Below are 23,760 nucleotides of genomic sequence, written 5' to 3' on the forward strand. Positions count from 1 at the left end.
GCGAGCCGATATCGTGATAAGTTTAACTCGTTCCTCGTCGACTTGCACACGCATTCATTTGTATGTTTCTTCTTCCTGCGCCAAAAGTGACAATTTATTAAGATGCGGAGGTCTGCAGCTCCGAGCCAACTCAGCGGCAACGCAGCAAAACGATTCAAATTCGTCCCACCGGGGAGCAGACTTCTGCAGAGGAACGAGGTAGGCACTGAAATAAACATCTGTAGACATTAATTGGGATCGAGAAACGGAATACACTATTAAGGGGTTAATTTAGACTTCCGGGTTTCCACAGAAGGCTGTGGCTAATGAGACCAAGTAAATTGATGTTTTTAAAGCAGATAGGTAGATTCTTGATTAGTACTGGTGTTAGGGGGAGAAGGCAAGGGAATGGGGTTGAGAGGGAAAGATAGATATCCATGATTGAATGGCAGAGGCCTAATTTTGCTCCAAATTTTCTTTGAAAAAATTCCAGCAAATTGGAAAAGTCTCATATTTTAAACAAAATATATTAAGAGTATTCTATGTGTGAATGTATTTACTGCCCATAAATATTACTTTTTAGCATGGGTTATCCTTTTCTGAGCATTCTCAGTTTTGTGAAGTTTATATAATGTGGAATTTTATGTGGATGTTTATGTGGAATTTATATAAAAACACAGTTTGGATGTAGTTGCAGAGTGTGTGGATGAACTCCATGCAGCCTCCCAATATCAACGTCTATATGTGTGTGTAATTTTTACTTTCATCAATTGTTTGGCAAGTTAAGAATATGTTATAATGACTGAATCTGTGACCACAAGAGGTTGCCATGATGCATACTACCTGTGTTATTGGTGGATACAAAATGCTGGAGTAACTCAGCGGGACAGGCAGCATCTCTGGAGAAAAGGAATAGGTGATGTTTTGGGTTGAGACCCTTCTTTAGACTGTATTATAGTATCTGTATTATTGGTGTTGGAGTAACTCAGCAGGTCAGGCAGACTTGTGTTCCAGACTTGTGGCCTGACCCTCTGAGTTAATCCAGCACTTTGTGTCTTTTATTCATCAACCAGCATCTTTCAAATTGCAGAGAAGAGGGATGGGTGGAGAGAACAAATGGAAAGTCTGTGACAGTTTTGCCACAAAAAGAGATTCAATGACAGCTAAGAGAGCTAAGAAGGATAAACAAGTCTGAGGTAGAACAGAAGTATTTGAGACCCCTGTAGAGGGAAAGCCAATTTCAGTTTAGTTTATTGTCACATGTACCGAGGTACAGTGAAAAGCTTTTGTTGCGTGCTAACCAGTCAGCGGAAAGGCAATACATGATTACAATTGAGCCATTTGCAGTGTACAGATACATGATTAGGGAATAACGTTTAGTGTAAGGTAAAGCCCGATCAACGATAGTCCGAGGATGACCAATGAGTTAGATAGTTCAGGACTGCACACTCATTGTGGTAGGATGATTCGGTTGCTGGATGACATCTGGAAAGAAACTGTCCCTGAATCTGGAGGTATGTAGTTTTGCCCGATGGGAGAGGAGGGTGTGGCCAGGGTGCGACTCTTCCTTGATTATGCTGCTGGCCTTGCCGAGTCAGTGTGAGGTGTAAATGGTGCCAGAGTTGTGAACAAAAATATAATTTAAAAACTGGATCCATAAGTGACTCGAATGATGTTACATAATGTATCCAGAGTGTCAAGTACTCTACTATCATATACAGGTACCTCCACTGTTATCTCATTGAAGATGGCCAAACATAATTTGCCTTTAACAAATTGTTGAGGCTTCCCAACTAATCATTTGAATCCCAGGTTATTGAGATCAGTACAGAATTAGTGTAAATGGGTGATTGATGGTTGGAATGGACACACTGATCTGATGGACCTGTTTCCGTTCTGTATCTCTGACTACGAATATTTTTCTGTTTTGTCTAATAATAATAGTGTGCTATTAGTGTGCTATCACCTTTGTGCCTTTTACCTGTGTTTCTCAATTTGTTTTTAAAGTTTTTCCTACTTTTGCATATTTGATCATTTAGCAACATTTGATATCTATAAAGAACCAGGTTCTGAATACAGGTTAGACGTTGACACAAAGAACTGGAGATGCTGGTTTACAAATTTTTAAAAAGGACACAAAGTGCTGGAGTAACTCAGCGGGCCAGGCAGCATCTCTGGAGAATGTGGATAGGCAACATTTCGGGTTGGAGTCTGAAGAAAGGTCCCAACCTGAAACGTCGCCTATCCATGTTCTCCAGATATGCTGCCCGACCTGCTGAGTTACTCCAGCACCTTGTGTCTTTTTTCTGAATATAAGTTGGTGTCAATTATTTAAAAATGATTTACTTATTGAAAATTGCATTTTCATTTAGATCCCCCGTGAAAGTGGTGATAATAAGAACTCCTTGCTGCGATCCAAAGCATTGCTCACAACATGCAAACAGCTTCAGACCAACCCTTCCCTCGAATCCTCAGGAAATGGGAATGAACATGGTTATTTGGAAACATCTAAATCGGATCATCTGACCACCACAACTGGTTTTTCTGCTGAGTTTCCAAGTGCAAACCAAGCTGATGGTAAGTAGAAATTCACAAATCATATTTTTATTAATATCTTGCATATTGTGGCTTGCTGTTTGCCAGGATATTCCTCTGGTAAAATTCAACTGCTGGCCTGTGTGAACGAATATAAAAATCCCCAGATGGGAGGTCAGGGCAGGCAATAACTGTGCAGGGAGATTTTACATTGAATGTACACGTGATGCTAGAGTTTGTGCGGAATGAAAACTGTCTTCTCACAGCCATCAGCAAAGTCAGAGAAAGTCTCATGGATGTTTGGGTGGCACATGGGTGCAGCGGTAGAGTTGCTGCCTTGCAGCTCCAGAGATCCGGGGTTGATCTTGGTTACGAGTGCTGTTTGTATGGAGTTTGTACGTTCTCCCTGTGACCGTGTGGATTTTCACCATTTCCTCCCATGCTCTAAAGACGCGCAGGTTTGTAGGTTAATTGGCTTCGGTCAAAATTGTAAATTGTCCCCAGTGTGTAGGATAGTGCTAGTGTACGGGGTGATCGCTGCTCAGTGCAGACTCGGTGGATCGAAGGGTCTGTTTCTGTGCTGTATCTCTAAAGTCTATAATAAAGTTAATATATGATTGAATACGTTTATTGACCAAGTATTCACATACAAGGAATTTGCCTTGGGGCTCCGCCCGCAAGTGACAACATGACATACAGTGACAGTTAGGAATTACACATAAAACATTAAACATTTTTGTGGTCATCTGGCATTTTCTCATCAAAATCTTGCTAATAAATGTCCAGGTTATGACTCACCAGGACTACCTAGCTCTGGAACTCATTCGTGATGTTCCATCAACACCCCTCCACCATCGATAATCTAGGGATGCCCATTGACTGAAACTCAGATGAATCAGCCACATGAATATTGTGGTGTCTGACTCAACCTCTGGAACTACAAAGCCCTGCATCGTGTGCAAGGCACAAGGTGAGGAGTATTATTGGAGACTCCAAGAGGGCTGGATAAGTGCAGTTCCAATAACATTCAAAGAACCAGTGCATTGTAGCTTTGTATGGTTGGCATGGAATCACAGCCCTACCAGTTTCATTTCCCACCATCAGTTCATTCAGCATGGACCATCTGAACACTGTTCAGCTGTTACTGTTACTATGAATGAATTATCACATGTGACATCCCAGTCCCTTATCCTCTGCCAACAATCATTAGGCTATTAAATACAACAACCTCCAACTAAGTTCTGAACTACATAGACTTGGGGGCATTGACAACAGACAATAGGTGCTGCAGCACCGCCATTCAATGTGATCATGGATGATTATCCACAATCAGTACCCCGTTCCTGCCTTCTCCCCATAGCCCTTGACTCCTCTATCTTTAAGAGCTCTATCTAACTCTCTCGTGAAAGCATCCAGGGAATCGGCCTCCATAGCCTTCCGAGGCAGAGAATTCCACTATTATTATATTTTTTAATATACTGAACTTATTTTTTGTTATTTATTATGGTGTTTACATATCTGTTGTGCTGCTGCAAGTAATCATTTAATTGTTCCATTTTGGGATGTGGCAATAAAACACTGTTGATCAATAAGGGCAAGGGCAGCACGTGCATGGGAGCAGTGCTCCCTGTGTGTTTATTTCTAAATGACATACCATCCTCACTTTCAAATACAATTGCCATTCCTTCGTCACTTCTGGAACTCTCCAGAAAAGAAAAATGTTGGGAATGCTTCCACTGGAAAATCTGCAGCGGCTCGAGAAGATGGTAACTAGAGATGAGCAATAAATGACAGTTTTGTCAGTGGCATCCACATCCTGAAAAATAAGTTTAAAAAAAAAAAAATACCTTCAAGTGGTTCACAGCTCAACCACCTACAGACCACTTTCGAGTCTGAAGAAGGGTCTCGAAACGAAACGTCACCTATTCCTTTTCTCCAGAGATGCGGCCTGACCCAGCTGAGTTACTCCAGCATTTTATGTGTATCTTTGGTGTGAACCAGCATCTGCAGTTCCTTCCTACACACAATAGTGAAGTTGACTGGAGCTATCAAGAAGGGAACTTGCTATCAAAACATGCAGGGGACGGGACACAATTTTTTGGCGGCCACACACACACACACACACACACGCACGCGGCTTCGGAGGCTCAATCTAGCTAAACACTGCCTGTCTCACCGGGTTAACTACTGCCCTGTCTGGACTGACGGGACACCAGCGCTGCTTCTCCATGCTGGCCATATTTCCCCCAAGTCCAGGAAGGTACATGTTTGTGTACCTTCGATCTTCCAGCATCTGCAGTTCCTTCTTGAACACAGGGTTGTAAGCTCCCCTGGCGGGACAGGCAGAGTTAGTTTGGTTTAGCGCTGTTTCTCTGCGCTGGCCCGTCTGATTCCCGACCAGAGATCCTAGATCCTATTGCGGATGATCTTTACTGCCGAACTCACTGGCCACCCGCGGGGCGGGGTACTCGGGAGGGGGCAGGACAGCGCCGGAGACCCGGCCGGGATCGATCCTGGCTGCGGATGAAGCGCAGGTCTGTGACACGTCTCCCTCCTCTGATCCAAAGATCTTATAGCGGAGCTCCAGTATAAGATCTTTGCTCCAATCCACCGCGCTCTATCCTCAGTCCCCCCCCCCCCCCCCCCCCCCCCACTCTCCTCCCTCCTCCAATCATCGCGCTGAATCATGTCTCGCCCCCATTGCCTGCTGTCTCTCCTCCAATTGGCACCCTCGATCACCGGATTTTAAAATCCGGATTACAAAAACTTTGGGGGAGATGTCCCCCACCTCTCAAAACATGGAGGGGACGTGTGTGTCCCCCCCCGGATTTTTCGCCCATGGGAGCTATTAATACAGAAAAAGCCCAAGGTTCATGTTCTGGTTTGGAGCCTCCAAATGCAAGCATCATCAGGATTTAAAGATTTTTTTTGTTTATTTTATTAGAAGTTAATACAGTACAAAATAGTACAGTGGAACCTAATTTTAGGTGCCAACTATGTAACACCGTAATCCATTATTTGTACAACCTCTAGTTTTATGTTATGAGAAGGAAGTAAGCAAGACAAGTTAAGATAAAAGAAAACAATAGAAAGAGGAAAAAGTAGAAAAATAGATGGTAGAGAGTAGAAAAACGTGAAGTGTGTGTATATAAAAAAGAAAGAGAAAGTGGAAAGTAAAAATAGAAGAGAAGGCCCCTTAAAAGAAAATTTTTCAAATCTGTATTCGGAGATGTAGATCTATCCGCGTCATGAACTGAAATCAGCAATCTTTACGGTACTGCTGCATCACATGATTCCAAAAAGTCGATGAAAGGAGACCAACTCCTTAAGAATTGGTCATATTTATCTATTAGTCGGAGTCTCATTTCTTCAAGGCATGCTATGTCCATCATATTCCTAATCCACATTTTAACGGTTGGTATGGTTGTATTTTTCCAAAATTTAAGTATCAATTTCTTTCCAATTATTAACCTATAATTTAAAAAAACATTTTGATCTTTATTTAAATTGGTATCTTCTCCTATTATTCCAAATATAATCCATTCCGTTTTGGGTTCTATTCTTGACTTGAAAAGCTTTGTAAATATATCAAATATATCACTCCAAAATGTATTCAACTTTGTACATCCTACAAATGAATGTGTTATATTAGCGTTTTGAAACAAACATTTATCGCATCTGGGAGAGACGTTTGGATAAAATTTATTCAACCTCGTTTTTGAATAATATAGTCTATGTAATAATTTGAATTGTATTAAATTATATCTTGCATTAATAGAACAATTATGTGTATTCATCAAATACATTTCCCATCTATCCTTCGAGATCTTTATCATTAGCTCATGTTCCCAATCTTCCCTTAGTGCTTCTGTTGAGGGTGATTCTCTATTTAATATATTATTATAAAAGTATGATATTAATTTTTGTGAATCAGCCTTAATATTCATTGCTTCTTCTAAAGGATCTAAAAATATAGTTTGAAATCTATGTGTATATTTCTTCATAAAGTCACATACCTGTATATATTTAAAATATTGATTATCCTTCAATTTAAATTTTAATTTTAATTGTTGAAATGATAAGTTTGCCCACTTCATACATATCCCCTACTTTCCTAATCCCCAGTCTATCCCATTGTTGATATGTGTTGTTGATGAGAGAAGGTTTGAATGCGGGGTTGTTCAATAGTGGGGTTAGTACTGATAAATTGTTTAATTTCAAGATTTTTACATGTCATTTGAATGGGGAAATAAATTGATAAACATCTTGTGATTACCAAGCCTTTAAAAGGATCTGCAAGTTGAGCTTCAGGAATGTAACCCTTCCTGTATTTATTTATTTATTGTGAGCAATTTTGGGCACCATATCTGAGGAACGATGTGCTGGCTTTGCAGAGGGTCCAGAGGAGGTTTACAAGAATGAACTCGGGAATGAATAGGTTAACCTATGATGATTATTTGTCGGCACTGGGCCTGTACTCACTGGAGTTTAGAAGAATGAGGGGGGACCTCATTGAAACATATAAGATTGTTAGGGGCTACAGGCAGGAAACGGTGGAGGCAGGAAACATGTTCCCGATGTTGGGGGAGTCCAGAGCCAGGGGCCACAGTTTAAGAATGAGGGGTAAGCCATTTAGAACGGAGAAGAGGGAACACTTTTTCTCACAGAGAGTGGTGAGTCTGTGGAATTCTCTGCCTCGGAGGGTGGTGGAGGCAGGTTTTCTGGATGCTTTCAAGAGAGAGCTAGATAGGGCTCTTAAAAATAATCAGAGGACATGGGGAGAAGGCAGGAACGGGGTACTGATTGGGGATGATCAGCCATGATCACATTGAATGCCGGTGCTGGCTCGAAGGGCCAAATGGCCTACTCCTGCACCTATTGTCTAAATTGATTTAATCAGAGGGTGGCTAATTTGTGAAATTCTTTTGCCACAGAAGGCTGTAGAGGCCAAGTCAGTGGATATTTTTAAGGCAGAGAGAAAGATTTTTGATTAGTACAGGTGTCAAAGAATTTGGGGAGAAGGCAGGAGAATGGAGTTAGGGGGGGAGAGATAGATCAGCCATGATTGAATGGTGGAGTAGACGTGAATGGCCTAATTCTACTCCTATCCCTTATGACCTTATGACATGTGTACTTTGGGATCTTTAGTGTTCACTTTAGTGGGACTAAGGCCCCTTCTATTTAATGTCTCATTCAAAGACCAACATTTATTCGCCTGATACGATGAATAGCCACAATCTTTTTCTCAGTGCAAGGGGAATGTAAAACTAAAGAGCATTGATTTAAGTTGAGTGGAAAAAAAGTTTGAAGGGGACCTGAGGGACCTTTTCATGCAGATGGTAGTGGGTATGTGAAACGTGCAACCAAAGGAGGTGTTAAAGGTTCAATTACATTATTCACGGTGGCGCAGCGGTAGAGTTGCTGTAGATAGAGTAGGTTAATTGACATCTGGAAATTGTTGCGTGATGTGTTGAGAGTTGATGTGAAAGTAGGATAACGCGGAACTGCTGTGAATGGGTGATCGATGGTCAGCGTGTATTCAACAGTTACAGGCCAAAGGGTATGTTTGCATGGTGTATCTTTCAGTCAATCCATATATGTATCCAGTCGTTGATGAATACCATGAAACATTATTACTATAATAACACATTACAGTGGTGCAGGGCCTTAGACCATGTTCGATCCTGACCTTGGGTGCGTGTCTGTATAGAGTTTGTACATTCCCACCCTGACCGTGTGGGTTTTCCCCGGATGCTCCGGTTTCCTCCCACACTCCAAAGATGTATAGGGTTGCAGGTTAATTGGCTTTGGTGAAGATTGTAAATGGTTCCCAGTGTGTAGGATAGCGTCAGTGTATGGGGATGGCGGGTCGGCACAGACTCGGTGGGCCAAAGGGCCTGTTTCCGCGCTGTATCTCTAAACTAAGCTAAATTAAAAAGGCTTTTGGGCAGATTCATGGATTTAAAAAAAAAGGTTTTGAGGGATATGGGCCCAACCTAGGCAAATGGGACTGGCTGAGGCAGGCAAGTTAATCGGCATGGAGAAGTGGGGCAGGAGGCTTTTATCCGTGTTGCATTAACTCTATGACTCTTTGATTTTTAGCTGTGCAGAACTCTGATAGTTGTTGATTAGTGCACCATTTTAGTTTAGAAGCTCACTCTTGGTTTAAGGTTCAAACTCGTGACCTTCTAAACCAGATGGGTTGGTGCTACAAATGAATTGAGGTGAAGAAGCCCTTTCATTGCCGTGGCAGTCATAATTGTTTGGTATTTCAAAGTGCAAATAAATTAATATTTAGGAAAAAATAGAGCCACTAATATAAACAATCACGTACGTACTGTAGATTTGTTTAGAAAGAAGATTGTGAAGATATCTAATAATCTTCAATTTTTGTTTACACCATTTTGAAGTTTGATTAAGGACTGTAGTGCTTCTATTCACTTGTTCTTTGGGAACCATTGTTTGTAATTATCGCGAGGATATGGTTATGCATTTACCCTTGGCGATGTCAGCAGTTGATTATACAGTATTATATTCTTTGGATCCATTCCCTCGTAAGGTCATAAATGATAAAGCAGAATTAGGCCAGTCGGCCTATCTAGTCTACTCTGCCATTCAATCGCGGCTGATCTATCTCTCCCTCCTAACCCCATTCTCCTGCCTTCTCCCCATAACCCCTGGCACCCTAATCAAGAATCTGTCAATCTCAGTCTTAAAAATGTCCATTGACTTGGCCAGCACAGCCTTCTGTGGCAATGAATTCCGTAATGTCACCACTCTCTGACTAAAGAAATTCCTTCTCATTTCCTTCCTAAAGGAACGTTCTTTAATTCTGAGGCTATGACCTCTCGTCTTAAACTCTCCCACTAGTGGAAACATCCTCTCCACATCTACTCTGTCTTTCACTATTCTGCATGTTGCAATGAGGTCCCCCCTGATTCTTCTAAACTCATTCTTCTAAACCCCTGACACCCGTACTTATCAAGAATCAATCTATCTCTGCTTTCAAAATATCCATTGACTTGGCCTCCACAGCCTTCTGTGCCAAAGAATTCGACAGATTCACCACCCTCTTGACTAAATAAATTCCTTGTAATTTCCTTTCTAAAGGAACATCCTTTAATTCTGAGGCTATGACCTCTACTCTTGAACTCTCCCACTAGTGGAAACATCCTCTCCACATCCACTCTATCCAAGCCTTTCACTATGCAGTACATTTCAATGAGGTCCCCCCTCATTCTTCTAAATTCCAGCCCAGTGCCATCAAACGCTCATCATATGTAAACCCACTCATTCCTGGGATAATTCTTGTAAACCTCCTCTGGGCCCTCTCCAGGGCCAGCACATCCAACCTCAGATTTGGTGCCCAAAATTGCTCACAATACTCCAAATGCGGCCTGACCAGCACTTTATAGAGCCTCAGCATTACATCCCTGTTTTTGTATTCTAGCCCTCTTGAGATAAATGCTAGCATTGCGTTTGCCTTCTTTACCGCCGGCTCGACTTGCAGATTAACTATTTTTCCTTTAACTCCTTGGGGTCACAAATGGCTTCTGATTTTATGGGTTTATATGTTGTTAATGAGGTCAGTGTGGCAACTCCAGACTCCTCCTCAGATGGGCAGGAAGCATCTCACAAGGAGGGCATGTGGTTAGTTTGATGAGGTCGCGTGCCTCTTCCATCACTCACACAAGGCTTCCTCAAGCTCCCAATGCATGCCCTTGAGGTTCTTAATACTATCCAGAATGTTTCACTTTGAACAATCATAGCCCTACCTGGTAGTTAATACCTGCCTCCACTTGAGATGCATTTTATCAGGATGCATCACAGCTTGGTTTGGGAGCTGGTCCATCCAAGAACGCAAGAAATCGCAGCAAATTGTGGAAGCAGCCCAGGCCATGACACAAACCAACCTCCCTTCTATTGTCTCTATTTACACCTCACGCTGCCTCGGCAAGGCCAGCAGCATAATCAAGGACGTGTCGCACCTTGGCCACTCCCTCTTCTCCCTTCTCCCATCAGGCAAGAGGTACAGTAGTGTGAAAACGCACACCTCCAGATCCATGGGCAGTTTCTTCCCAGCTGTTATCAGGGAACTGAATCATCCTACCACAACCAGAGAGCAGTGTTGAACTACTATCTGTTGTGAACTACTAGGGGCACTCACTAGTCTCCCTAAATGACCGTTCGGGTTCTGTCGTACAACTGTCGCGGCCTTTTTGGGCCAGAGCGCAGGGGATAAAGCTCGCCGCTCAGTTGTTGACAACCTTCTGGGGAACTGTGACATACAATTTCTCTTGCATACATTCTTAGTGAAGCAACACTTGGACAAATTCAATTCTCTCAATGACAACTTTCATGGGGCTGGGAGTCTACAACTGACCTTGGCATGGGAATAGTCAGAGGTGGGATACCAGGGGGTGTGGCTATTCTATGGAACAAGAAGCTTGACTTATCAATGGTCGAACTACGAAAAGCCAAGTTTGCAGAGACTGAAGGTGGCCTATCATGATACAATGAGAACACTGCTAAGGAAACCTAGATGGTGTAGTGCAAGTAACATGTTTGTGGCTGCAGGAGTCAGTACTTTAGAAGCTATCCTAAGAAATCATATGTATAAAGTCATCTGCAGGATAAATGACTCTAAAAATGTGATTATTGTGGCCTTGTCAAACATAGGTTTAACACTACACGCTACGAATCCCAGTTGTTGAGACACTGGTATCGCTGTCTCGTTGGAGGCCATTGATCATTATTTTTAATTCTGGATTTTAATTCATGTATTGTGCTTTTTTTATAAATATATAATTTATGATGCTTTTATAAGTGATATACTAAGATTTTATATTTATTTTATGATGTTTTTATATACAATGTATTTTTATGTAATGTCCCTTGTCTGGACTTTGAGTCCGAAGTAAAGTTGATTATTATTATTTTTATTACTATCTACCTCTTTGGTGAGTCTCAGACTTTCCTTGATCGAACATTGTGGCTTTACCTTTCACTAAACATTATTCTCTTAATCATGTATCTATACATTGTAAATGGATCGATTGTAATCATGTATTGTCTTTCTGCTGACTGGTTAGCACGCAACAAAAGCTTTTCACTGTACACTGGTACACATGACAATAAACTGAACTTAACTGACCCTCGGATTTTCTTTGATCGGACTTTGCTGGCTTTACCTTGCACTAAACATTATTCCCTTTATCATGTATCTATATACTGTAAATGGCTTGATTGTAATCATGTATTGTCTTTCTGCTGACGTGGCAATAAACTAAACTGAATTGAACTGATGTAGCTCCTGAGATGAGGAAATTGTTCCATTTTCATTTTCCAGGGTTTCACTGTGAACCTTTGTCGTCAGAGGTTGTTGAAATACAGTAGGATCAGGTTGGTCAATTGTAGGCAAATGAGACTAGCACAATATGTCTACTTTGGGTTGACATGGATATGATGGGCTGAAAGGCCTATTTCTGTGTCATGCACAGCACTGTGTAACTCTGATGGAGGATCTTCCTGTGGGTATTGAGTACAGGCCCCATTTCGTATGCTCTTCAGCAAATGAGTCGTTAACAGGTTGGAGCTCGGCTTCTGAGCCGCAAGTATATTGTTTTATCATGTGGATTGGTCTTGGAAATTAATTTTTCACAATCTCATTTGAATATTGGTAAAATGTTATATATTAACTAAAATGCTTAAAATTGCATTGTTTTCCAGAAATCCAATCTGAGATGCATAAAGTACGCTGAGGTGTTCGTATGCATTTATAAATAATTAAAAGTTTGGTAGAACAGGTTTGACTTATAAGTTGTTTTGTGGGATTCACGTATTTATGGTTTCAGATTTCATGCTGTTGCTTGTGGACAGCAGATCTTTCAACTTCTATAGCATTTGCTACATTATGATCTGTTTTTGTCAGTGCAACTTCATTTTATTTAAAACAAACGTTAATAACTAAACTTGTGCTTATTGCAATAGCAACTCATTGCGCGGAGTACATCCTAACATGACAGAGGAAACAAAGTTCCTTGGTTTACATTAGAAATAGCACGGGGAATGCAAATAATACTAAAAGCTCTGCAGCAGGATTACTGGGGCCCTGTCAGGGATCAGTGTACAGACTGCCGCATACTTCTGCATACTGTTGTTTAACAACAACAATAATTCTTTGTTCCTCGTTTCATGTCATGACTTTTTCATTTCAAATGTAAAGTTGACACCAGTCCGCCTTTTAATTCTAAAGCCGCAATTTCAACATGCTTCATTATCCACAGGGACAATTTGATTAAATAGGTTTCTGTGGAAAAATAGCGCAATGGTAGCTTTCGGACACCTGTACCTTTTTTTTGCTCTGGGATTCTGTTGCTAATGCTTTCAAAAACCAGAAGAAAGACCAGATCAGATAACAAAATAGTCCAGCATTTGATTGGTCTCAGTATCGGGGACTGCATGGTCTCATTTTAGTCTGGAGCTTTAAGTAGGTCAGGCCTAGCTTAATCAGCTTGCAGATGATCTCTGGATGAAGCCAAGCTGAAAGGAATTTCAATGCACTCCTCCTGATAGGCGTAGGCCTAAAAGGGCTGGCCTAGCTAAGCTTCAGCTTACATTGCCAGTGTAGATTTTTGCAGTCCGTCTGAAGTTTGTGTGCTTGTGTTCCCTGCAAAATATGCTTGGGAAAAAGTCTAACCGGTCCTCGAATTTTACCATATATGAGAAGATCGATTTGTTAAAACTTGTGCGCCCTTACATTAAAGTCCTGGAGGTTCATAAGAATAACCAGGCTGTCATAGTGGAAAAAAACCGCTGCTGGGAAAGTATAGCTCAGCAATACAATGCTGTTGGAGTAGATCGTCCATCTCGTAGCGCACAGGCTTTGCGAACACTATATAAACGGATTAAAGAAAGTGCCAAACAGGAGATAGCAAGGAGAGAACAGCTGCATCCAGACTATAAAGGCAACATCTCCGAGCCAACCCGGAGAATTCTTGAAATGATTCCACACATATTCCAACCGCTTCTGAAGGTGATAGATGGTGACAACTTGCAAAGGTAAGATTCTCTAATTTTACCGAGTGTGTTTTTTTTGTTTGTTTAAAGACATGTCTCCCTCTTTGTGTGTCTTGCATGTGGAACTTGTTATTAGAATGGTCACTTCATCCATGTTTTTGAAACAGGAAATTGGATCACGCATGGAAAATCTGATTACAAATAATACAAATTTTGGTGGAATTATCATCGTGAGGTAGTGATTCCAAATTCTGAGATTTATTTGTTTCAGTGAGTAGACTGCTCGAGCCTCAAATGGCTGAGGTTTGAGATTCGGGCATGTCCACTGCTGATAAAAGCTTCTTCTGAACCTTGACTACCAAAGCAGCTTAGAAATCATTCCCTTGTTAGAATGGGTTAAGGCAACCATTTTTTACCTTGAGTTGAAATTAAGTAAAATAGCAACTAGCAGATCTTCTCACAGAGAGCGCTGAGAAGATGGATGGTGCTGTTATTTGGAATGGTTGAAGCAAATACCACTGCCCTTAAGAAAGATGTGTAGTTATAGTGGTGGGTGTCCTGTGTTGAACGAACATGCAAACACATCAGCATACTCCTGTTATGCAAAATGGATCTTTCCTGTGATGAATTGCACGACACAATGACAGCCCAGCATCAGTGGAGGCAGAGTGGAAATGAGGAACAGCGTGAAGTTGTCAGTATAAAAATGGAAGGTACAGCCATGGAAATATCAATGAGAGGAGCTTGTTCATGAGAAATGGGATGGGACCAAGGGTAGATCATTGACCATGGGTGGAAAGAGAAGCAACTCCCAGTCGTGTTCAGCTGGACTATGGATGAGAGGTCTTGGAGGAGAGACATTGAAAAGGACAAGACTTTAATAAAGACTGTTATTGGAGAAAGAAAGTTTGGGATTTCCTTTGCATTTAAAGTCATAGAGCTATACAGTCTTAGGAAACGGGGCATTCGGGCCACCTTGTCCTTGCCTACCAAGTTGGGGTTCTGGGCTAGTAGATTTGCTCACATTTACCCCATTTGTCAGTTGCCTTTGTGGCGACGTCTCTTGGGTAAAGTATCATCATCACCATATCCGTCTAAAAGCTTCCCATCCATATATCTGTCCATATGCCTTTTGAAAGATGCAAGGACAGAACGCCACAGGAGATCCTTCTTCCATGTGGCTATCAAACTGTACAACTCCTTCCCCTTCTGTCGTGGGGTAGACCAAAGATCCTATAGCAAGCAAGATAGATCACCCGATGAAAAAGACGTAGTACGGTCATGGGCAGATTCATGGTTAATTTTCGGCCCCATTTCTGTAACCGGCTCCCGTCTCCGCACCAAAGATCCCATAGCGGAGCAAAGATACTAGTGCAGAGACGGAAGCCGGTTACGAAAACATCCATGTAAAAATAAAAGTTATTTGGGAAAAATGTTCTCCTCATTTATTATAATTTCTCCTCAGAATTATAATTTATTAACACAAACTGTTCCCCTGCAACGTTGATTACACTGCGAGTCGGGTCGGGTTACTGAAATGGATGGAAAAAAAGGCCCACGTTCCGCTCCGTTGCGTACTACACGTCAGCCTTTAGAAGGATTGGTCTATCTTGCTTGCTATAGGATCTTTGGGGTAGACTGACTCCTCTTCTTTCTCCCCCACCCCCCCAATCTTTGCACATGCCAATCCTTTCCACTCGTCACTTTAATTTCACGTCTCATGTATTTTGTGTTTTTTATGACTGTTGATCGATCAATTTCCTTCCTGGGATAAATAAAGTTGTGTTGTATTGAAACTCTTCATTGTTTTTGTTTTTACAGTTATTTCAATGTGATCTAGGAGTTGTGAGCAAATGTTCCACGTAGAGCCTGATTTGTCTAATGTGGCCCAACCTAGCTTGGCTAAATAATATTTATTTTTAATCTGTGCCCCTTGCAGTTGAGGGAGCGGTGATCGAACATAATAAAAAGGCTGCACAGGATAGGTCCTTTGAATTAAAAAAAGATAATTTTATCACCATATTCTTGATATTCATAATCTGTGGATTTCATCTTGACACTATTTAATAGCTATTAAAGGTTACCGTTTGCTCACTCCATATTGTAGCTTATAATCTAATTTTCAATCTACCATAGCCATCTCAAGCCTCGTGCTTTATTCAGATTTACGACTTGGCTTCAGGAGAAACAAATCATTTTCTATTTTTGTCTAAAAACATCTGGTTTCACGGCTTCCTAAAGATCCCTAACTGCTAAATTGGCATTTTACCCATTCCTACTACACAAGATCTAAAATTGTCTTGTCTCCTCATTCGCTTCCTCAAGATGCTGATTTCGAGAACCATCTTGTGTATTCCATAAGTTCGTCCTCCATATCATGATCATAATCTGTCTCTGTTCATCTCTCACTCTAGTCTTATTGCTAATTTCACTGTTTGACTTCCTTTGTTATCACCTCGCCCCCAGCCAACATTGGACCATTGCGGGCTCCACCTTTCCTGAGTCATCGATGCAGGTTCTGCTTTGTTCTGGACCTCCCCATACCTCTAGTTTTCCCCCTCCCTGTCTGATAAAGGGTCTCGACCCAAAACGTCACCTATTCACTTTCTCCAGAGATGCTGCCTGACCCGCTAAACTACTCTCACATTTTGTGTCTATAGTAGCAATGTTACAAAATTTTGAGATTTCAAAAATAAAGTCTGTAATTTATCCCATCAGATAAAGCATAAAAAAGAAGTTTAATTTGACACCTAATTCACTTTCATATCTCAAGTATTTAAAAAGTTATGGACATTTTCATACTCAGAAATTAGCATCTTGTTCCCTATTGATTTTCTATGGACATAACAAAAAAGCTGTGATCGTGGGCAGTCAAAAACCCATAACCTTCTTAAAAATTAAGAGAACTGAATGAAAATTTCAGTTATCGTAGATTGAAGCATTCTGAAACAAATATAAAACAATCTTACTTGGATGACCTGAAATTAAAACATATAATTAGTTAGTTACCCAAGTGTAGCAAATTTCAAACTTCAATTACTAGATCTAAACATCTATCCATTTCTTAATAAATGATTAACATTTTTAAATAGCCCAAATGTCCAAATAATATTCATAAATAATTCACAATAAAACATGATTTTGAAATCTCATTTACATTAATTTATAGGCCAAATGGAAGGACTTTTGTGTTCAATTGCTGCAAATTAAAGTCCATTTTAAATCAGCTTTCTAGTGAGTTCCTGTGAACGCACTGGCTTAGAACGTTCACATTGCGGTAGATTTGTGCCTCAAATGCCCAGAAAAATACTGCGGGATATAAAGAGCCCAAAATGAGCTACTCACTATAGTAAACTTTGTATAAAGGGTTCTTAAGAAGCCCTTTTTAATGTAAATATAAGCTACATACCTTTAATTGGTTGCTTTATAAAACCCTGGGGCTGCGAGAGGTCGCGGGTTTAGAGAGTGATTTTTAAACTACTATAACTATTATACAAGGCCATAAAAACGAATATTACCTTTTGCGACGGGGTCTTTCAGCGATTTTTCGTTAATGATTTACTAGGCTGAACATTTTCGATTGCAACAGCCTAGTGAAAATTGCGTTTTAAACCCGCCCCCCTCTAAACGCGCCGAAATCACACACACGGGCTGGGACAGATTTTCAACGACGCTTCAGGTACGCTTTGCAACATACCTATCTATAGGGCCTGTCCCACTTACGTGACTTTTTCAGCAACTGCCGGCACCCGTCATAGGTTGTTACAGATCGCTGAAAAATTTAAACATGTTGAAAATCCAACGGCGACCAGAACAAGGTACGACTCTTTGGGCAACTACTCACGACCATGTCGCCAGGGAGTCGCCTGTATGGTCGTGAGTAGTCTCCTAGTCACCCAAAGTAGCGTCTTTCTGGTCACCGCTGAATTTTCAACACGTTGAAAATTTTCAGCGATATATGATGGGTGCCGGCAGTAGCCGAAAAAGTCGCGTAAGTGGGACAGGCCCTTATCTTTAGTAGTCGTGATTTATCCTTGTTACATGCACATTTACTTTCCTGACGTATAGAATTGCCTACATGACCACTACCGTTTGAGGCCACTCTCCACCAATGGTTTCTGCCAGTAGCTGTTGATTCATTCCACCCATACTTTCTGCACTTGGGGATTTTGTTGAATGAAGATTTTTCCTCGAAATGCCACCCATTTCCTTTACTGTTCTTCTAACTCTGACTTTAAAATTTTAAGTATCCTTTAATATCTAATTCCCAAATTGTGATCACTTTGCAACCAAATCACTGGCATAGCTGTTAGATTGGAGCCATTCATTTCCATTTTTGTCATTAATTGACTATTTAGCTACAAATGTGTGCATTCAAGTGCTTTCATTTTTGTCTTTATCCCTAATTTTTCCCTGCTCAAACTCTAATTAAAGATATACTTGTATGGCTGTAAATTCAGTCCATTAACTTTCACCTTACCCGAAGCATCTCGGATGTTATCAAGCTTCAGACACTGACACTTGTGGTCACCACAGATCCTACAGGTATATCTCAACTCCCGCACACTTCAGCTGCAATATTTCATCTGCTCCGGCATGCAAGTCTCAAAGATATTTATTTAATTTTGTCAACATTGTCCTTTCTTCATCAAAGTCCATGCAGTGATGCTATAACATGCGGCACCATTGTGTCACCTAACTCCAACTAATCAGCTACTGCTGGTTACTCATTTATCTGCAAAACCAGAGTCTATGTGTTTACCACTGTAACTTGAAGCTAAAGATTAATAGAATTAAACTATAAAATCGAATTAAACGTTTTTTTAAAAGAGTCCATCAAACTCTGGAGCCAGCCACTTCCTCCTCACTCAAAACTCAGTGGTCTTTGTGTCCCTTGTTGCTATTAAACTCTCTACCTTTCCAGCATCTTTTAAATCCCACATGGGGGCCCTGTTTCTTGTATTCCTCGTAAATTAATTTTGTTGCGTTATTAAAGAGTATTTTTGTGATATTCTTTTCTACACAAGTTCAATATTTTCATTTTCTCTATGATAAATATTGTTTCCGGTCCATCATGCAATCTCCACCCACGCTAATATTTTACCAGCGAACCCTAATTTTGTTTTGTAACTTTTTGGGCAACACCTTATCAAATGCTCTATCAACATGTAAATGCGTTACAGCTTCCCCATTACTTAAGCTGTTGTTTACACTCTCAAGTTAACTAATAGGTAAATTGGCTTTCAACAAATCTATCATGAATCCATATTGGATGTGGTCGTTAAATTGCTGGATGAATAATCCAAAGGCTTGTACTAACATTCCACAATGACATTTGTGGGATTTAAATTTATGATCCCCAATCCTCTCGTCACCTACAAGGCTCAAGTCAGGAGAGTGATGGGATATTCTCAACCTCATTTAGAGATCCTCGAACTATCTTTGATCAGACTTTACTGGCTTTATCTTGCACTAAGTGTTGTTCCCTTATCATGTAGCTGTACACTATGGGTTGATTTTAATTACGTGTTGTCTTTCTGCTGACTGGATAGCACCCAACAAAAGCTTTGCACTGTACCTCGGTACATGTGACAATAAACTAAACTAAACTGGTCATTCCAACAACCTTTCCAGAAGCTTGACACCAACATTCAGGCCAAACCAGACACCCCATCAACCAGACTAAATATTCGTTCCCTCTGCATTGATGCACCGTTCCTGCACCCTTTTCTACAAAATGCCCTGCATAACTCGCCTAGTCTACTTCGACACCACCTCCCAAACATACAAGCTCAACCACCAAAAAGAACAAGAGGTAGCAGGCACAATAGAATGCCATCACCTGCTGGTTGCTCTTTATGTAGCACTCCGATGCGACTTGGCAATATATCTCCATTTTCCTCATTGTGGCCGAGTCTATGTAACTCTTGTTGGATAATAGGAGATATATATATTTATAAAGTTTTTAAACCTGTAAATATCTCCTAATACTCATCAAGAGTTACTTAGAGTTACCTCACACTTAATTGAATTAAATTCCAAATTATAAAATAAATTACAAATACAAAATGATTCGTCAAACCAGGGCAGGACCTTCTCAATGAATGGTAGGGCCCTGGGGAGTGTTGTGGAGCAGAGGTATCTAAATGTACTAGTACATAGTTCCCTGAAAGTGGCATCACAAGTTGGTAGGGTGGCAAAAAAAGGTTTTTGGCACATTGGCCTTCATCAGTCAGGGAATTAGGTATAGAAGTTGGGCTGCTCTATTTCAGATTCAGATTCAACTTTAATTGTCATTGTCAGTGTACAGTACAGAGACAACGAAATGCAGTTAGCATCTCCCTGGAAGAGCGACATAGAATATGATTTCAATAAATAAATCTATTTACATGTATACAGTCATACTTGCATGCATACAGTCATGCATGCGGTTGGACAGGGCATTGGCGAGGCCGCATTTGGCCTATTGTCATTCCGCTGACTGGTTAGCACGCAACAATAGCTGATCCCTGGGATGTCAGGACTTTCATATGAAGAAAGCTGGATAGACTCGGCTTGTACTCGCTAGAATTTAGAAGATTGAGGGGGGATCTTATAGAAACTTGCAAAATTCTTAAGGGGTTGGACAGGCTAGATGCAGGAAGATTGTTCCGAATGTTGGGTAAGTCCAGAACAAGGGGTCACAGTTTAAGGATAAGGGGAGAAGTCTTGGGACCGAGATGAGAAAAAAAAGTTTACACAGAGAGTGGTGAATCTGTGGAATTCTCTGCCACAGAAAGTAGTTGAGGCCAGTTCATTGGCTATATTTAAGAGGGAGTTCTTCTTCTTCTTTCGTGTGGCATGCACAGCTTAAAGTTGTAGGACAACTTGTTCTATTTGATCTTCTGTTTGTGCACGTCATGTTGATTGCATTAGTCGAAACAGGGCGGACCACGTTAAGGTTGCAATCTTCCACCCCAAGAGGGAGTTAGATGTGGCCTTTGTGGCTAAAGGGATCAGGGGGTATGGAGAGAAGGCAGGTACAGGATACTGAGATGGTTGATCAGCCATGATTATATTGAATGGCGGTGCAGGCTCGAAGGGCCAAATGACCTACTCCTGCACCTATTTTCTATGTTTCTGTGTTTCACTGTACATCAGTACATGTGACCACAAACTAAACTGAACTGAAAAACTGATTGTGTTCAGTTTTAATCACCCAGTTTTTATGAAGGAGGCATTACGCCACAAAGCGGGCAGAGACGTTTTATGAGGATGTTGTCAAGAATTGGGGGGCCTGAGCTACACCAAATGGTTGGGCAGGCTAAAACTTTATTCCTTCAAGCAGAAGACTAAGGTGATCTTAGAGAGGTGTATGAAATCATGAGAGGGATAGATAGGGTGGATGCACAGTCTTTTACCCACGAGAGAGGGAATCAAGAACTAGAGGCGAGAGGGGAAAGATTTAACTCGAGGGATAACCTTTTCACATAGAGGGTGGTGGATATAACGAAGGAGCTATTGGAGAAAGCAGTTGAGGCAGGTACAATAACAATATTTAAAAGTCATTTGGACAGGTACATGGATAGGAAACGTTTAGAACGATATAGGCCAACAGAGGCAAGTAGGACTGTCTTAGATGCGGCATCTAGGTCATGTGTAAGTGTTGCATCGAAGGGCATGTTTCTGTGCTGTATGACTGCATACATTTGTAATGGATTCCTCCTATTTATTGCGCCAGTTTTATCTACGCATTTCTTCTCTTTAGGCTTGGTGGAAGTCCTGCTTCCGATCAAGGTTCTTGTGTGGAACAACCTTCCGGCTTGTATCCGCAGCCTGGAATCTCTGGTTACCCATCTCATCCTTGTTCAGAATGGATTACACCGGACTCAGAACCCGAACACGAGGAAAAGCCTCCTCCAATATTAACCATGCCATCGGAACCAAATGAAAGCATTGAGCAGGCAAAAAGGAAGGAGATCCGGGAGGCCACCAATGGCTCTGCGTCCCCGTTTTCGTCCTGCGAGCCCCAGTTATCCCTTACACCATCTCCTCGACCGGCGAGAAGGGAAGACATCTTGTTCGTCCACCAGCAACGACACCAGGGGTCCTCGCACCACCTGACCAGGCACAACGACGGAGAGATCCAGATGATGTCCGCAGAGGAACACGAGATAATTATGGAGAATCAAAAAAAGTTTGGACTGTACCTTGATGAGAAAAGAGAAAGCCTAAAGAGAAAGCAATTATTGGAGGAAGAATTGTTGAGGGCAAAAATCAGGGTGGAAGAATTAAAGGCGGGAAGGCTGCAACAAGGACTGCCAGTTCCCCAAGATGCATAATGGTTGTGAATATGCCCTTTCATCAGGCAGCTGACAAGTGGTGGATTTTCAATGGTTCTTTTTATTAGAACGTGTACCGAGGTACAGAGATTTTTTTTTTTCCCCCCATACAGATCATTAAGATTATTGCCGTACATCAGTACAATCCCCGATTAAGTACCGAATGCATAGAAATGGCCTACAGAGCTCAAATGCAAGAGTCGCTAGGGTTTTGGGCGCCATTTTCAAAGTCCCGACTGCAACGGGCCTTTTTGTCGCCGCCGTCCTGATCGTCCAGCGAACCGTCGTCCCCCTCCTTGCCCGGCCTTCAGCCTTCATGCTCCAATCCCAAGGATCATTTATAATGTTGCATTCTATCAAAGATCTCTTGAGTTTCAATGACTAACTTCTTGAGCAAATTTTACCTGAATTGTAATTCAGCCTATTTTTAAATTAAATCCATGAGAAAACTGCTTGTTTGTTGATAACCACAACGCACCACCAGAACCATTCATCCCTCCGTGGTTGTTGCACAATGGCCGCTGTTGCACCTCCTACAAAATACACTGCAGTTACTCACCCAGGCAACTCCAACATCATCAGCCAAATGCATGACCTTTATCTGCCTCCAAGAGAGGACAAGGCTACTGGGAAGATTTACGAGGATGTTGCTGGGACTAGAGTGTGTGAGCTGTAGGGAGAGGTTGAGTAGGCTGGGACTCTATTCCTTGGAGCGCAGGAGAATGAGGGGTGATCTTATAGAAGTGTATAAAATCATGAGAGGAATAGATCGGGTGGTCTCTTGCCCAGAGTAGGTGAATCGAGGACCAGAGGACATAGGTTTAAAGTGAAGGGGAAAAGATTTAATAAGAATCTGAGGGGTAACTTTTTCACGCAAAGGGTGGTGGATGTATGGAGCGAGCTGCCAGAGGAGGTAGTTGAGGCATCGACTATCCCAATATTTAAGAAACTGTTAGACAGGTACATGGATAGGACAGGTTTGGAGGGATATGGACCAAATACTGGAAAATGGGACTAGTGTAGCTGGGACATGTTGGCCGGTGTGAGCAAGTGTGGCCGAAGGGCCTGTTTCCATGCTGTATCACTCTAGGCTCAATAAATCATGCACAATCCTGACGTGGCCAATCCTTCGTCATCATTTGGTCCATATTCTGGAACTTTCTCCTCTAACAGCACTTACAAAGCACAGCGGTAGAATTCTTGCCTTCCAGTGTCAGAGACCCACCCGGGTTCAATCCTGAATATTGGTGCTGTATGTATGGAGTTTGTGCGTTATCCCTGTGACCACGTAGGTTTTTCCCGGGTGCTCCGGTTTCCTCCCACATTCCAAAGACATACAGGTTTGTAAGTTAATTGCCTTCGGTAAAAATAGTAAAATATCCCTAGTGTGTAAGATAGTGTTAGTGTGTGGGGATCGCTATTCAAAAGGTCTGTTTCCACGCTATATCACTAATGTTAGTTAAAACCAAACACTGCAGGGATACCTTCGCCAGGAGAAGTGGTCCAAATGGGTAGCTCACCAGCATCTTTTCAAGATCAATTAGTGATGAATAATGAATATTGGCCTCACCAGGTCTCAAAAAATTGTCTTTATCTGTTTAAATAGACAAGATGAACAGTCTCAACTAGATTTATAATATTCCAGTCAAGATTCACAGACGTTTCAATTTAATGAAAGTACTCCTTCTGAGATAGACACAAAGTGCTGGAGTAACTCAGCGGGTCAGGCAGCATCTCTGGAGAAAAGTAACTGGTGACATTTTGGGTCGGAACCCTTCTTCAGATAGAAAGTAAAGGCGGAGGTTGGGGAGTGGGGGGGGGAACTGGAGTTAGGAAAATGCCAGAACAAATCGGGGTTGGCAATAGATGACCAAGGAAGGGTCATAATGCCTTATGGTTGGCTGGT

General features: G+C 41.5%; 2 protein-coding genes across 3 annotated transcripts in view; both read left to right on the top strand.

Annotated features, from left to right (window-relative positions):
- The first annotated feature begins 56 nt into the window (after positions 1 to 56).
- rad54b (RAD54 homolog B) overlaps positions 57 to 23,760 on the top strand; it is a 122,403-nt gene continuing 98,699 nt past the window's right edge. The window contains exons 1-2 of one of the 2 annotated variants that reach the window (XM_055633579.1): positions 57 to 198; positions 2,352 to 2,556. In XM_055633579.1, the coding sequence (XP_055489554.1) occupies positions 103 to 198; positions 2,352 to 2,556 (301 nt within the window). In that variant the 5' untranslated portion in view covers positions 57 to 102. The remainder of the gene's footprint in view (positions 199 to 2,351; positions 2,557 to 23,760) is intronic. The other variant, XM_055633578.1, reaches the window with a different exon arrangement.
- On the top strand, positions 12,261 to 22,303 carry LOC129696115 (fibrinogen silencer-binding protein-like). Its single transcript, XM_055633581.1, has 2 exons — positions 12,261 to 13,575; positions 21,281 to 22,303. The coding sequence occupies exons 1-2, from the start codon at positions 13,193 to 13,195 to the stop codon at positions 21,852 to 21,854; spliced, it is 957 nt and encodes a 318-aa protein (XP_055489556.1). The 5' UTR covers positions 12,261 to 13,192; the 3' UTR covers positions 21,855 to 22,303.

The sequence above is a fragment of the Leucoraja erinacea genome, chromosome 4, assembly GCF_028641065.1.
Source record: "Leucoraja erinacea ecotype New England chromosome 4, Leri_hhj_1, whole genome shotgun sequence".
Lineage (NCBI taxonomy): Eukaryota > Metazoa > Chordata > Chondrichthyes > Rajiformes > Rajidae > Leucoraja > Leucoraja erinaceus.

Coding starts and splice junctions, on each gene's coding strand:
- LOC129696115 (XM_055633581.1), top strand. CDS start 13,193: ATGCTTGGGAAAAAGTCTAACCGGTCCTCGAATTTTACCATATATGAG. Junction 13,576..21,280: donor GATGGTGACAACTTGCAAAG/GTAAGATTCTCT, acceptor TCTTCTCTTTAG/GCTTGGTGGAAGTCCTGCTT.